The 17,047-nt window shown below is 46.9% G+C and overlaps 1 protein-coding gene across 4 annotated transcripts in view; it reads right to left on the bottom strand.

Annotated features, from left to right (window-relative positions):
• The window catches only part of NFATC2 (nuclear factor of activated T cells 2), a 207,475-nt gene that overhangs the window by 60,443 nt on the left and 129,985 nt on the right, over positions 1 to 17,047 (bottom strand). For all 4 annotated transcript variants that reach the window (XM_075350594.1, XM_075350593.1, XM_075350595.1 and 1 more), the window contains exon 9: positions 10,453 to 11,103. In XM_075350594.1, coding sequence (XP_075206709.1) covers positions 10,453 to 11,103 — 651 coding nt within the window. The remainder of the gene's footprint in view (positions 1 to 10,452; positions 11,104 to 17,047) is intronic.

Here is a 17,047-nt window from a genome sequence, read left to right as displayed (position 1 = left end):
AGTAAATTCAGCTTTGGTGGGTTGTCTACACAGGAAATGCCAAATTTAAGGCCAACCTTTAGGCACTGCTAAACCTGAACCAGCTAAAGATGCTGGAACGAAGCTTCCCCTCGGTGCCAGCATTGCAGTGTTTTTGATTAAGTCTTGAATATGTTTACATAAAACCCTTCCAAGTCTGTGGTGGATCAGATCCGACTTTAGTGGCATCTTTTATAAATAACCTAAAGGCTCCCAATGGCTGATACTTCAGCTGTAACGTTGATCCCGCAATCCTGTCTGCTCGTCTGGAACCATAAGGCCCCACAGTCGTCTTATAACCTTCCTCAGTTATTAGCTGCTGGACTTGTATAGCAAATTGGGAAAAAAAATCATTATCTTGGTTTTTGTTTTATGCAATTAACGATTAATTATTTTACAATGAAAAGTTCTGTAAATTTCTAGAAGCCTCATCAAGAATGGCGTTTCTTATAAGACGTAAAATTCACTAAATTCTTTAAGGCACACATGCTTTAAAAATGAATTTGTCACATCTTACAGGGCTGCTGTGAGCCAGAATTTCGGATAATAAGCACTGGAATACATTATACAGTTGTTATTGGCCCTGACCCTTGTGAGAGAATACAATCCGTTTTGTTCTTATAGATGCCATCTTGTCTTATAACTGAATGTTGTCATAGGGTTCAGCTAACACTAACGGGTGGGGAAGTTTCACATTTCTACACACCCCTGTGGCTCTTATTGGTGCATAGTTCTGAAAAGTTATTTCTTTGTTTGGGATACTATATAAACTGGTCACATGGGGTAATAAAGAAGAAACGTTCAGTACACCACAAAGTGTGCGTGCTGCAATGATTTCCCAAGCGCTTGTAAAACAAATATTATTAATTTGGAGTTCCAATGGCATAGAAGGAGTGCATTTCACTCACACCCTCCAACTAAGTCCTTCCCATTTTTATAAAAAGATGGACGGGTGTAAAAAATAGAAAAAAAAGCCAATATTTTTGCTCAACCATCTATCACATCAAAATGAATCAGATTAATACACAAATTGCATGAGGATATAAGATCTGTGCCTGTTGATAGTGAGTGGGAATATTCATTAATCACATCCATTCCAAATCGGAACAGATCTAATAGAGAGAGTTTGCGACGACCATCTGGGCATCCTTTGTAAACTACTGTACATATAGTAGAGGAAATCCAGAGCATTTCCTACCAAGTACTGGGTTGTTTACTGTATAACGAAGAGCTAGAAAATGTTCTAATTAAATGGAATCTGTCACCATGTTTTTGCTACGTAATCTGAGAGCTGGATGATGTAGGAAATATAGTGGGAAACGTGACTACGATAGGGAGGTTTTACTAGGAGGAGATGACCACACATTGATGTTACCCCCTTTATAAACATCCTGAACATAAAAAAAGTGAGAAGCCTCTTCATAGACGGAGAAGACTTGAACTCTAGTGCCAACCGTAGGAAGTAGCAATCCTAAAAGTTGACCCTTTAATGAGCCTTGCCATATGACTTAGTATAAAAGCCAAATCAGAATCTCAGTTTGTAACTACGATGTTTCTGGGTGTTGACCCTCATCAGTGCGAAGCATGAGATTTGATTTTGCTGCATGAGAGGCTCTTAACTGGAATCTAAGACCGGTTTCACATTTGCGCCATTTTGACAGAAACGGAATCCAGCACAGATGCAGTACAGTTCATTTATTTACAGTGGAAGCACGACACCATGCGGTTGTGTGCTTCATACACAACCGAATGTGTCCACATGGTGTCGCGCTTCCACTGTAAATAAATGAACTGTACTGCATCTGTGCTGGATTCCGTTTCCATCAAAATGGCGCAAATGTGAAACCGGCCTAAGAGGTAACGTCTCTCCTAGTGGAAAAGGGAAAGCTATTCTCCTTGCGGAGACTCTCACACAAATCCAGCATGCCAGAGGTGAGAAGATTTTAAGCTCCAATTAAAGAGTCACTTGTGACTTCTAGGATTGCTACCTGCAATAGGTGGCACTAGAGTTCGTCTACTTCCTCATTGAAGAGACAATTTCCTTGCCAGTGTAAGGAGGCTTGTAGCATTGCTTGGCTTATCAGTATCCTTACACACGGACATGCTAGGTATGTTATGCTCCAAGGAGAAGAGTTATCCCTTAGATAGGTGAGATGATAACATTATATTGCAGCACAAAGCAGGATCTGCAGTAATGTTCCCAAATTTTTACAGGTAGCTGATTCCTAGTGGAGATTTCAAAGTGAAAAAACCTTCCCAGGTGATTGGTGAAACAGTGATGATCTAGTACAAGACTAATGCCGGCGTTACACGGTACGATATATCGGGCGATATGTCGTCGGGGTCACGGATTCCGTGACGCACATCCGGCATCGTCAGAGATATTGTACCGTGTGACACCTCCAAACGACTGTGAACGAGCAAAAATACTCACCTTATTGTTGCTCATTGACACGTCATTCATTTTCAAAATGTCGGTCCTCCTTTTGTGCTCCGGTTGTTCATCGTTCCCATGGCAGCACACGTCGCTTCGTGTGACACCTCGGGAACGACGAACTAAACTTACCTGCGTCCCGCCGGCAATGCGGAAGGAAAGAGGTGGGCGGGATGTTTACGTTCCACGCATCTCCGCCCCTCCACTTCTATTGGCCAGCCACTGTGTGATGTCGCTGTGATGCCGAATGTCCCCCCCCTTCAGGAAGAATATGTTCGCCGCCCACAGCGACGTCGCTCGGAAGGTGAGTGCGTGTGACGGGGGTTAACGACTTTGTGCTCCACGGGCAACTAATTGCCCGTGACACACAAACGACGGGGGCGGGTACGATCGCTCGAGCGATCGCATGATAGATTGTCCCGTGTGACGCCGGCATAAGTCAACGTTCATTGATCCAGAATGAAGTGTTGGAGAGAGCTGCTGCGCACAGAGTATGAGCAGCCAGATGACTGCGGGCCACAGAATACAAACCCAGTCATTATACTACACGCAGCTCCATGTTATTTATAATCCTCAGAAGAAAAGGACTCTTATAATCGAGAGGAATGTTACCAAGCAGACAGGACTTGGGGCCTTCAACTATCTTTGAGGCGATCGCGTATTTTATTTACACATTTAACTGTCTCCATATTGGCAGCCCAAACTTTGGCCAGCGTCATGGACACTTAAAGGTTGCACAGTAAAGAAGTGGAAAATACTTATCTAGATTTTCATTGAATTTTACCAGACCTATTTAAAATGTTATGAGCAAAGAATAAAAGTAGCACAGACAGAGATGATGTCAGGGCAGACATCGGCATTACTCAGGTACAGGAGGATCATCCAGAAAGTGATCGTACAGAGACTGAATGCAGACAAATCTCCTCAGCTTTTTCCTACCTCCCAAGGAGAGATTTACCTTTTCTTCTCATAGTCTTACCTATTACAGCATTATATACTTAATTAGCAGAAAAGAAATTCAGGTTCTGGCAGGACTGGGCTGCTGATGGGATTATACACATAGGGACAGAGTGATGTCTACATGTGAAATTCACATTGTACCCAGAACTTGGCCAATGGAGCATCTGTATTTTATTCAATTTGTTTCAATAAAACTTATTTTTTATCAGTTTTGCCTAAAAACCTTAATTACAAATAACAATAACTAAAAGGATTATTACTAGATATGGGTGATATCAAGTTTGGATTATGCTATTTGAATACCGAGTACTATTACAGTATTCGTCACAAAAAAGACAAATCTAATGCAAGTCAATGGGGCAGCGCTTCTGTAGAGATGCCGACTTACTCCCCTTCCTGGCTGGGTTGCGTCCTTCCCGCACTCCTCCAGCCATCCACTTATGGTGTTGCCTCCTTCCCCTCCTGGGCCCTGTGCAATGTGCATGCTGCACAGGGTTTCTGGAAGTGCCCCTGAGATGCGCGTGTGCACTCCGGCCTTCCTCTTATAGGGCCGGCGTGCTATTTCCAGGAAAGAGAGGCACAGTGAATTTAAGGCATCCTCCCATTAGGGGAGGTGCCTGCACAATGCTTCTAGTTAACCAGTCAGTGTTCCAGACTGCTACCTAGCTAATTGTCAGGTCCTGAGCTCCTGTCCTGTTATCCCTGTGTCCATCTCCAGTACCTGCCTTCCCATACCTGTCTGTCCCTACCGTGCACACCATTCCTGTCCATACCCGCTTGTACAGCCTTCCTCAGTCATTCCGCCTGTACCTGTCTATCCCTGTGTCCATCACCTGCCCTTGGGGTCAACTGCCCCAGTCCCGGTCACTGCCCTGGGAGTGGTACCTGGCATCTGTCTCACAATGGGCGCTTAGTTAAGCCCCTTCCATTAAAAGGTAAGCTCAGGTTCCACCTGTGTTTCAGTGAGTCCACTAATCCCGCTCACTGCTATTACATGGGCCGTGAGCCTCAATGGAACCTGAGCATTTTTCTGGGAAATCTTCAAGAAAAATTCCCAGGTTCCCCATTGACTTGCATTAGATTTGTTATTTGTGATGAAGACTGGAATAGTACTAGGTATTAGGATAGCATAATCCGAACCTGAATATTTCACTAATCGCTCATCTTTAGTTATTACCATACTTTATATTAGGTTAAAAAGTTTGTAATTAAGTTGATTTTTCCAGCCTATTATGTATTCATTTTTATTGTTTATTGACGGTTGACAAGTGGACTGGCCATTGCTGCTAGACCATATGCAGTGTTTACAAGCTTTTTGTGCTGAGCTTGAAAGCACTGCACCGATCTTGGCTGGAATAGCTGGAGTGCGCAGTTCACTCCTGATCCCAACCAGATTCAGCCCCACTGTACTTCCCATACCTCATACAGCAGCACCGGAGTGCACATAATTCAGGCCAGAAACTCGACCATGTTGCTGGACTGAACTGTCAATCAGGGGAGAGCACCACCCTCCATCCACCAGAAAGCAAGAAGCTGGGAAGTGGTGCACACCTGATGATTACATTCATGTGAATGTTACTGAAGTGATTAGTTCTAACTGATGTAAATGTGTCCCATTAGTCATAAAACTGGAGCCCATAGGCGATAAACGTTCAGGCAGTCCCTGTTCGACTTTGCAGTGACGTTCTAAAAGCCTAGTAGAGAAGCTGCACACTTTGGAAGCAGGGTGCCGGCTGTCACAGCTGGAATCACCATAGAGAAGGCAGACATGGTTTATTATAAACAAGTGCTGCGTATACAGTGATAACAAGCACTATTGGCACTTTCTCCTACAGAACCAGTGATTATCTAATTAATGGCTGTAGAGAAAGAGTAGGAGTTGCTTGGTCCTTGAAGACCCAGTCAGGTCTGTTATGCAGACAGGAGCCGGAATTTCCCCTGAAACTAGGGGTTATATATTTGTCCCAGTAATAGGTAAAAATCAGGTAAAAAAAAAAAAAAAGTCGAAATGTTGAAATGTCTTCCAAATGTCTTTTATGACCATTATTGCGGTCACAATATGTGGAATAAATGAAAAATAATAAAAAAATATATAACTAAAAATCATTAATAAAATAAAGAGGTATACGCACACCATGTTTTTTCAGACGGGTGGGTTCTGAAACTGCCTGAAAAAGCGCCAGAAATGCTCTATTTTTGAACGTCTTTTAACCAGTTCAGGCTACCAAAAATGCCAAGCAGTAAAAGTAGTGACCTAACCATTCTTCAGGGGTTTTCTGATTGCTATAATTTATAAAACAAGTCAATGGGAAGGCTAAAAGATGCCTGGGAGTCTTTTTGAGTTTTTTTTGCCAGTGTTTTTGCTTGAAAAAGGCTAGCAGTTTCTTCATTTTTGAATGGAGTTAAAAAATGTCTGAAAAAGCCCCCCAAAAAAAGATGCCCCAAAAGTGCTTGAAAAATGCTGAAGGAAATAATAAAAAAGATAATGCCAGCAGACAAAAACATAGAAAATAGCATTCAGAAAACAATTAAAAAAAATAAAATTATGCTTAAGGAAACAAAAAAAAAAACAAAAAAAACAGCATTTCCTGATGTGTTTTCCTCTTGGAAAACTCTTTGTCAACCTGAATAAAAGTTGTATGCATAATCTCTTAGGGGTACTTTGCACACTACGACATCGCAAGCCGATGCTGCGATGCCGAGTGTGATAGTCCCTGCCCCCGTCGCAGCTGCGATATCTTTTGATAGCTGCCGTAGCGAACATTATCACTACGGCAGCTTCACATGCACTTACCTGCCCTGCGACATCACTCTGGCCGGCGAACCGCCTCCTTCCTAAGGAGGCGGGCCGTGCGGCGTCACAGCGACGTCACATGGCAGGCGGCCAATAGAAGCGGAGGGGTGGAGATGAGCGGGACGTAAACATCCCACCCACCTCCTTCCTTCCGCATTGCAGCCGGGACACAGGTAAGGAGATGTTCCTCGCTCCTGCGGCTTCACACACAGCGATGTGTGCTGCTGCGGGAACGAGGAACATCGTAACATCGGTCCTTCCGAAATTATGGAAATGACCGACGCTACACCGATCATACAATTTCAACGCTTTTGCGCTTGTTAATCGTAGCAAAAAGAATTCACATACTCCGATGTCGACAGCGACGCCGGATGTGCGTCACTTTCGATTTGACCCCACCGACATCGCACCTGCGATGTTGTAGTGTGCAAAGTACCCCTTAGTATGCAAGACCAATGGGTCTACATGGGATATAACTTAGAGAAGAAAATCTGAAATACATTACGAAAATCCATAGGGTACAATTTCCACATGGGTTCTGGATTTTTTTTTAAGCAGAAGAGATATAGTCAAATCTTACAAAAGTAGCCACCTGAAGACTTAAAACATTACTTATTTGAACCCCTTAGAGGTTTCTAAACTCAGAAGCGTTTACAATAAATAACAAAAGACTTGTGAGCAGTAATGTGAATTATGTTAGTTCTATACAAAGGCTTTGTAGGGTTTTTTCATGTGGCTACAGGGCGTAATCACTGGGTGCAAATAACCTTACGTAGAGGCCGAGACCGCAATCAGGCCCATGCAGGAGCAGGGCCCACAAACCTCAGTGCTTACATCAGCTGGATGTTTGTAGAAGGACGTGCATTCAGTTGAAGCGTACTGCGGTGCAGAGACCCATTGAGCCCCAGAGACCCAATCAGAGGCCAGCAGCTGACGTCAGCATGCCAGGCATTGGTGTCTCATGGCAGTAACATCATTTGTCGCCACAGCAGGCACGCCAAAGTCAGTTGCCGGCCTCTGCACTGGCTAAAGAAGAGAACACCACTCGTCGTTGAAGTGGAGTTTTGGGGAGTTTTATACGTTAGAGAATAGCAGCAGACTGAGCACATATATACCAGGAAAGGACCTAAGATGGGGGACATATATACCAGGATGGGCCCAGAATGAAGGACATACAAGGATGGTGAATACATATACTGTATCAGGATGTGAGACACATAAACCAGGAAGGGGGTCAAATATACAAGGACATACAGTTATGGCCAAAAGTCTTGGCACTCTTGAAATCGTTGCAGAAAATTATTGCAATTACACATGTTTTTCTATACTCATGTTTACTTCCTTTGTCTTTATTGAAACAACACAAGAAAAAAATGAGGGAAAAAAGGCAAATTGGATATAATTTCACATAAAATTCCAAAAATGATCAGGATAAAATTGTTGGCATCCTCATAAAGAGGAGCAACCACTAGGATTTTCATATATAAACTAAACCCAGTGCTATACTGGTGCTATCATGCTGATTCTATATATACACCTTTAATTGGGAGATTGGATGTAAACTTTCTGTGATATAGGCAAGTAAAGTTTGTGAAATGTACTGTTACTTGATGAGAGGTGCAATGGAATATCTAATAGGAGAGTCAGGTTTTGCTAGTTATTCCCACCCATGTGTGCCTGTCCTTCCTCCCCCCTGTCCTTCCTCCCTCCTTCTTCCCCCTGTAATAACAGAGACATGGGAAAAAGGACAGGCAGCAGACAGGGGTGGGAATAACTAGCAAAACCCGACCCACCTATTAGATATTCTGCAGCACCTATCATCAAGTAACAGTGCATTTCACAAACTTTACTTGAATATATTTCAGAAAGTATACATCCGATCTCACAACTAAAGGTATGTATAGAATCAGCATGATAGCACCAGTATAGCACTGGCTTTAGTTTATATATGAAAATTTTAGTCGTTGCTCCTCTTTAATATGTAGTTCACCACCCTTTAGAATGAATAGTTGCAATCAATCACTTCCTGTAGACATCCACAAGCTTCTTAGACCTTTCAACTAGAATTTTGGACCACTCTTCTTTTGCAAACAGTCTCTAATATTTGATGGTATCTTCTCCCAACAGCAATTTTAAGATCTCTCCACAGGTGTTCAATATTTAGATCATAACTTGTTGCTGCCACTTCAGAACTCTCCATCACTTTGTTTCCATCCGTTTCTGGGGCTTCTTGACATATTTTTTGAGTAATTGTCCTACTGGAAGACCCATGACCTAGGACGCAAACCTAGCTTTCTGACATGGGACACTACATTGCCACCCAAAATCCTTTGGTAATCTTCAGATATAATGCTGTCTTGCATGTAATCAAGGCACACGGTGCCAGAGGAAGCAAAACAACCCCAAAACATCTTTGATCCTCAGCCACATGTGGCTGAAGGTACTGTGTTTTTTTATTTGTAGGACTCATTTGTTTTCAGTAAACAGTAAAATGCTGTGCTTTACAAAAAAAAAAAGCTCTATCTTGGTCTCATCTGTCCAGAAGATGCTTTCCCAGAAGGATTTTGGCTATCTCACGTACATTTTGGCAAACTGCAGTCTAGCTTTTTTATGTCTCCATGTCAGCAGTGGGGTCCTCCTGGGTCTCCAACCATAATGTTTCATTTTAATCAAATGTAGATGGATAATTTGGGCCGACACTGGTGCACCCCGAGCCTGCGGGACAGCTTGAATTTCTTTGTAACTTGATTGGTGTTGCTTATCCACCATCCAGACTATTCTGTGGTTGCAACTTTTAATGACTTTTTCTCCGCCATTGTTCAATGTGGACAAAGGAACATCATGATCTCTAGAGATGGACTTGTAACTTTGAGATTGTTGATATTTTTCAACAATTTGGGTTCTAAAGTTCTCAGACAGTTCTATTCTTATCTTATATTCTCCATTCTTAGTGTGGCTAACACAAACACAATGCAAAGATTGAGTCAACTTCTCCCATTTTTATCTGGTTTCAGGTGTGATTTTCATATTGCCCATATCTCTTACTTGCCACAGGTGAGTTTGAACGAGTATCACATGCTTGAAACAAAGTTGTTTACCCATAATTTTGGAAAGGTGCCAACAATCGTGTTTGGACCATTTTGGGGGTCTTGAGTGAAATTATGTCCAATTTATCTTTTTTCTTTGTTTTTTTTTTTCATTGTTCCAATGCACATAAAGGAAATACACATGTGATGTGAATAATAAAATGTGTAATTCCAACAATTTTTTGAGAGAAATTTTTCATTTTCTGGAACAATTTCAAAGGTGCCAACAATTTCGGCCATGATTCTATATACCAGGAAGAGGACCAAGATGGCAGGCATATATACATAGAAGGGGCATATCATTGGAGACATTACTACATAACGAAGGGGTTTGAGGTGGCAACACTTATGTGTTAGTATTTACAATGCTACAGCGATCCATACATCTGACCAACTTGCAAGGGGTGGGTGACTGACAGGTCCATATTTTGCACCGGAGCCCATTGGACTCTAATTACACCACTGCCCTTACTATTTGCCTTGGTCAAGTAGGTGGAAAAGAGACAGAGCCCCAAACTGTCTGCAGATTCTGAGCAAGCTTGTTATATAATATGAGAAGAAACCTACAAAGGTCCTAGATCTTAAAAGAAGCATGTGATTTCTTATCTGATTTTACATTATGAGCTACAAGCTATAAAACTTCATATCTTACACATTCTCACTACGATGTTGAAATACAATCATGACAAAAGTTTGAAATACCGACTAATATTACTAAGAATAGTGAGATATTGTAGCAGATTCCCCCATTAGTGATTACTAGGTATGAAGGGCTGTGTGAGTCAGTACATTTGTTACATTTTTGCTTTTGCATTCTCATAACTTGCCATTACCATGAAACCCCATCCGCTATATTAAGTGGAAATATTCCTTTTTTTTATACAAAAATGTTTTCACTTTCCTACTACAAATAAAAAAAAGAAAATGTTCATCGCAGCATTCACTTTTAGTATTTTCGCACTAACCCTCCCACACGTTTCGCAGTCGTTTTGAAACGTGTAGCTTTTAGACTACAACAAAGTGTTAATGTGGAAGTACCATTTGGTGCAAATGTTGTATATCCTAATATGATGACACAGTTATTTTGCAGTACATTATTAATTTGACAGCTTGGAAATTTGCAGGCTGAGCACATTTTAGCAGAATTAGAAAGTCCTTACCATCATCCAAGTAGGCCTGATCCAGGTTCTGTTCTTGCTTAACAGTGACCCCTGAAGGTAAAATTTCCTTCTGTTCTGTGGCTGGAGGACCATTTTTAGGAGACCTCTGGTTGTTGGACTGCTGTTGGATTACAGTGGGATAGTTGGTGGGACTTATTCTTTGTGCTTGGGTTGGTCGCGTAAGACTGGGAGTGAAGTCGGAGCACATGATGTGCTGGAACTCTTGGTGGCTTCCACATCTCATCTGATGGTTGGTGGGTGAATAATGGATAACTGGAGATGGTTGAGGGTTAGCTGCAGATTGGACTGGAGAGCTTGTATGGACAAGGACGGATCTATGAGGATCTGGAATGGTGATCTGAGAAGCCACCAGAGAGGGCTGGTGATAACTTAGTTGACTGGGACTAAGACTTTTGCTTCTTTGGTACATAGCTGCTGATGGGCTTTGCTGTGGATATCTTGAATCTGGTGATGGGAGGCCAGCTCGTACTTGTTGACAAGAGACCAAGTTGGCCACTAAGCAGGAAGGGGAATCACTGCCTAGTGGATGCTGGGGGTAGAAGGCTTGTGGCGCTGTTCCTAGCCCAGTATGCGCGCTGCTCCCAATTATGGGGGGATATTCATCAAGAGGCTCTGTTTTAATGGATGGCACTGAAACAAAAAAAGGTATAATTCTTCAAAAGGTGATAAACCTGAAAAATAATAAACTCTGACAATAATGAATTTGCAACAAGACCAAGAAGGAAAAGTTGTGGAATAAAAAAAAAATCACAGTATGGATAGACATGTTAATAATATGCAAATAATAACAAAATGAAAACTAAATTTTCCAAAATTCTCAATTTATTTAGTATTGTGTATGAGCACCATGCACAGAAATACCCGCATTTACAGCTTTGGCATTTTATCAATGAGGTTATTAATGGTTGTCTGAGGAAGGTTCGCCATGCTGGCAGCTCCTTTTGCAATTGCCGACTAACAACGTTCCAGTTGTCTGGAATCTGGAGATGCTGCAGCCCATGGTAGCATGTTTAGGCCATGCATTCTGCTCACAATAGCATGAGCAACATGGGGTCTGGCATTGCTGTTTTGAAAAATAGTTCCCGGGACACTTTGGATAAATGGTCGTATCACTTGTTCCATCACCTAATCGATGTAATGCTGAGCTGTAAGTGTAGCTAGAATTAAAACTAGAGGGATTCAGCTACCATACATTATGCCACCCCACACCATAGTTATTGGAGTAGGACTGGTGTAATATTCCCTTGTGAAGGCCTCTTCATGGTGTTGGTCTAGTCAGATTAGAAGTCTAAGTGAAATTAGACATTACATTCCAAGTCTAAGGTCAGACGTCCAGCTATAGATGCTCTGTTGATCTCACACTCACAAAGGTTACCCCAGTGCAGAACAGGACGGCAATGGAGGCTGGAATGGAGGTCTATCCTTTTCAACAATGAGTCTCACCTTTGTCTAGGATTCGATGATAGCCAGAGATAGCTCTGGAGACCATGTGGGCTACACTGTGAAAAGGCCACAGTGAACATCACACAGGTCCTACTCGGGATTATGCCATGTGTTGAGATAAAGTACAGTAGCAGGATCACTGAAGTCTTGATTCGAGATGCATTTACAGCGTTATATTGATTTGGTAGTCAAATCAATCTACAGACATTTGTGTCCCGAGAGACATTTTTCAGTACGACAAAAAAGGCTACATGTTGCTTGTGCTACTGTGAACAGCCTGTGTGATCTGAACATGCTTCCGGGGCGGAAAAACTGGCTCTGGATGCAGAGAGGGTTAGTGTCGCGGGCGGAGGAGGGGACGCAGCGCTCTCCCAATGCTCGGGTCTGGCTGCCGCTGCGGCCTCCGCTGCTCGGTGGCTCGAGCGATGGGCCGGATCCCGGGGACTCGAGCGACGCTCCTCGCCCGTGAGTGAAAAGGGGATTGGTTTTGGGGATTTATTGTCCGTGACGCCACCCACGGTTGTGGTGATTGTGTGGACACCACCGCTGCTCTGTATGGGGATCCCGGGAGCGGTGACAGGGAGCAGCAGAGTTCTTAGTTCTCCCCTCCGTGGGTAGGAGTTGGTTGTCCCGGGGCCCGATGATGGAGAGTTAGAGTGGTTGACAGGCGGGTTATGGGGCCTGTTGAGGTGCAGGGGCGCAGGGGCAGCGCTGTGCCGCACGGCACGGAGGTACTCACTCAGCCCAAGGATGATGACACAGTTCACGGTAAACAAGCGGCTGGTTGGACGGCTCCCTCGGACGGTGTTGATGTTCCCTGCAAGTTAGCAGTGACTGTCTCTTTCCTGCACCTAAATACGGTTGTTGGTAGCGATGGATTCCCACCGGTAACCCGCTCACCAGCTTGGATATGAGCCGGAGGAGCCCCTCTTTTGCCCGCAGGCGCTGGCCCTGAGAAACTGGTGCCTTGGCGGTGGCGGTGTCTCTCTAATATGGTTGGACCGTTGCCTTCAATCGGGACTTTGGCTGTTGGGAGACCCAGGAGGTCCCCTTCACTGACGGATTTGGCAAATTCACGGCGACTCCTAGCCTTGCCGGGATCCGAAAGGCTCCTGCCAATGGTGCTGGCTTCTCTTCGTATACCGTTCCGGTACCGCCGGGCCACCACCCGTCCACGGTCCTTTCGGCAACCTCCGATCAGCCTCTCCTGCAGACGGTCACCGCCGTCTGCCAACCTTGCTGTCTCAGCCCGGGGCACACACCCGGACCAACTTCAGGTTCTGTTGCTGTCACCTTCTCCCTTACTTCAAACTCCTCTCTCTAGCTCCTCTACCACCTCCCTCTCACTTCAAACTCTAAACTTCATCTCTCACTAATCTCAACTGCCTGGTTTTCCCGCCTCCAGGGCTGTGAACTCCTCGACGGGCGGAGCCAACCGCCTGGCCCACCCCCTGGTGTGGACATCAGCCCCTGGAGGAAGGCAACAAGGATTTTGTGTTTTGACCTTGGTGTTCCTGCAGGGAATGTGGGGTGTGTTGTGGTGTCATGACCTGTGACCCCTGGCTTGCCCAGGGCATCACATTCCCCCTTAGCAAAACGCAGACCGTCCTCGGGCTGCCCGTCCAACACCGGTTTTATTTTTCTGAAAAAGATAAGAAAAACAAGACATACAAGTATAGTAACATCATCCCACAGCGGGAGGCACTTTGCTTAAACGTTACGGTAACATTTCAAACGGTTGCTGCTGCTGCTCTCTCCCACCCAAGTAACCTGGCCCTGATGCTGCCTCTAAGAAACAGGCAGCACCCCTTGACCCCAGTCCTGCACCAAATTACCCGAGCGGGATCTGTCCTTCCCCTCCAGAGGGTAGCCACCGGTTCCTGTGGTGGCTGGGCCCCAGCCTGCTCCACTGCGGGCCCTCCCTCCAACCTGCCTCTCCGGAGGCGGTAGCGGTTGCTGCAACAAACATTATTTATTTACATGCCACTAACGTTTGTGGTTGCCCTGCAAGTTCTCGGGCCTGTTCATAGAGCGTTCCCTATGCATAAATTGTGGATGGTCCCCACGGGGACAACAATGCCGGCAACGGCCGGCTCCAAATCACGGTAATCAGGTAAATCTTCAGTTTAATCACTTATCATCTTTTGCAAAACTTTCAACTTTTAAACACACACACTTCTTCCCAACGGGGACGGTGCAACGGTGCTCCGCTGCCATCACTCAGAGTCCTCGACATCACCTGAGGGAGGGGGCACGGCGCTCACACGGGACTCTTGGCTGCCCCTTAACTTGGCATCCAGCGCGAACCACCCCCTCTCCCCACAGTGCCGGGTGTACTGAACTATGTCACCCGGCATCAGGTTACGACCGGGGTGCTCCTCTGGCAGGTGAGCATTCACATCCCGCCGGGCTATAAACACTTCGGCCTCCAGGCCCGGTTCATAAATAAATCCATAGCCCCAGCGGACATCAAACCGCCTAACCTGCCCTTCATACAACGGGCCCTGGACCCGGAAGGTAGCTTGTCTCAGGCTCTCCTTCTCCCGGATCGTACGGGCCACCATCTTCGCCTTCTTTCTTTCTCTCTCACCGATTTCCAGGCCCAGCGGTACCGGCTCCCTGTCCCAGTATGGCGCTGCTGCGAGCTCCGGCGCACGGGTCGGGCCTCACGAGACCTCTCGGACGCTGCCCACTACTGTTGATCTGGGCGGCAGGTCCCGCGGTGACTTGGCCTTGGACGCCGCCTTGCAGCGGCAAGCCGGCGCAACCTCAGCCGAGGTGTGGGGGATGGGCACAGGGGCTTTCCTCTGCTGAGTCTTCGGCACGGAGCGGGCTGTCGGCTCCGGCTCGGGGACTTTCTCGGGGGACGCCTCCGGTTCGGTTTTCGGGGCTTTCCAAGGCAGCACCTCCGGTCGGCTACGGGCTCCGGCTGCAGGTCGGTCCGCCTGGGTGGGCATGCTGGGTATCTCTACCGGTTGCGGTGGTAGCGGGCCTAGTGGCGGGGTCACGGCTTCCGGGACGGGTGGCGAGGGAGGTAGCAGGGCGAGAGGGTTTAGACCGGGTCCCGCAGCCGCGATGACCGGCCCTTCAAGGGCATCGGGGCGTGGGTCACTCACCCTCCCTTCCGCAGCTTCCTCCTCGCGTCTCCGCACGGTCGCTATGACATCCGCCATGTCGGTCTCCCACTCCTCCATGAGGAGCTGCATTTTGACCTGCAGCCTCTGGTAGAGCTGCGCGGTCCGGATCTCCACCCACGCCGCGGTTCCAGGCGCGGGGGCTACGGTGCTGCGAGACGGCATCCACATGATGTTGCTGGCGGCTTCTCACAGGAACAAGATGGCTGCAGAGTCCTGGCGTCCCCGCTTTTATAGCCGCGGCTACATACGACCAGTCGCCATTTCGTCCCCCTTAGTCTCTTTCCGGCCCCTCCTCTATCGGGGCGGGGTTTTGGCCTTCGCGCCTTCACTACTCGAGAAGACGCTCGAGCGGGAACTTTTCGCGCCAAAGATGGCGACTTCCGAAATTTTTCAGCCGGACACCTCCGGCGGTCACAAGGCGCACCTCTACCCAACGGCAGAGTGGTAAGATCCTGTTCGTGATGCCAAGTTGTCGCGGGCAGAGGAGGGGATGCTGCACTCTCCCACTGCTCAGGTCCGGCTGCCGCTGCGGCCTCCGCTGCTCGGTGGCTCGAGCGATGGGCCGGATCCCGGGGACTCGAGCGACGCTCCTCGCCCGTGAGTGAAAAGGGGATTGGTTTTGGGGATTTATTGTCCGTGACGCCACCCACGGTTGTGGTGATTGTGTGGACACCACCGCTGCTCTGTATGGGGATCCCGGGAGCGGTGACAGGGAGCAGCAGAGTTGTTAGTTCTCCCCTCCGTGGGTAGGGGTTGGTTGTCCCGGGGCCCGATGATGGAGAGTTAGAGTGGTTGACAGGCGGGTTATGGGGCCTGTTGAGGTGCAGGGGCGCAGGGGCAGCGCTGTGCCGCACGGCACGGAGGTACTCACTCAGCCCAAGGATGATGACACAGTTCACGGTAAACAAGCGGCTGGTTGGACGGCTCCCTCGGACGGCTGCGGTGTTGATGTTCCCTGCAAGTTAGCGGTGACTGTCTCTTTCCTGCACCTAAATACGGTTGTTGGTAGCGATGGATTCCCACCGGTAACCCGCTCCCCAGCTTGGATATGAGCCGGAGGAGCCCCTCTTTTGCCCGCAGGCGCTGGCCCTGAGAAACTGGTGCCTTGGCGGTGGCGGTGTCTCTCTAATATGGTTGGACGGTTGCCTTCAATCGGGACTTTGGCTATTGGGAGACCCAGGAGGTCCCCTTAACTGACGGATTTGGCAAATTCACGGCGACTCCTAGCCTTGCCGGGATCCGAAAGGCTCCTGCCAATGGTGCTGGCTTCTCTTCGTATACCGCTTCGGTACCGCCGGGCCACCACCCGTCCACGGTCCTTTCGGCAACCTCCAATCAGCCTCTCCTGCAGACGGTCACCGCCGTCTGCCAACCTTGCTGTCTCAGCCCGGGGCACACACCCGGACCAACTTCAGGTTCTGTTGCTGTCACCTTCTCCCTCACTTCAAACTCCTCTCTCTAGCTCCTCTACCACCTCCCTCTCACTTCAAACTCTAAACTTCATCTCTCACTAATCTCAACTGCCTGGTTTTCCCGCCTCCAGGGCTGTGAACTCCTCGGCGGGCGGAGCCAACCGCCTGGCCCACCCCCTGGTGTGGACATCAGCCCCTGGAGGAAGGCAACAAGGATTTTGTGTTTTGACCTTGGTGTTCCTGCAGGGAATGTGGGGTGTGTTGTGGTGTCATGACCTGTGACCCCTGGCTTGCCCAGGGCGTCACATTAGTATTATCTGATTTTGTTACTTTACACAAATCCACTTTTTTAAAAGCGGAAAATCACATTAGGATAAGTCCTTAACACTTGAAACTAATATAAAGTACATGGCAGTATTACTAGAAAGCAATAAATGACAATCCTTTTGTGTTCTTTTTACAAGACTGAATGTTTACCAATTCTCTAAATTACACAGGATGAAGTACAGTGGCTAAAGATGAGCAAGTACTACCATGCTCGCATACTCCGCAGTCGGTACTCGTAATGTCCGGAAAAAATGG

The sequence above is a fragment of the Anomaloglossus baeobatrachus genome, chromosome 5 (assembly GCF_048569485.1).
Source record: "Anomaloglossus baeobatrachus isolate aAnoBae1 chromosome 5, aAnoBae1.hap1, whole genome shotgun sequence".
NCBI classification, from domain to species: Eukaryota; Metazoa; Chordata; class Amphibia; order Anura; family Aromobatidae; genus Anomaloglossus; species Anomaloglossus baeobatrachus.
Note: the sequence above shows the minus strand (reverse complement) of the source record. Positions and strands in the feature narration are given on the sequence as shown.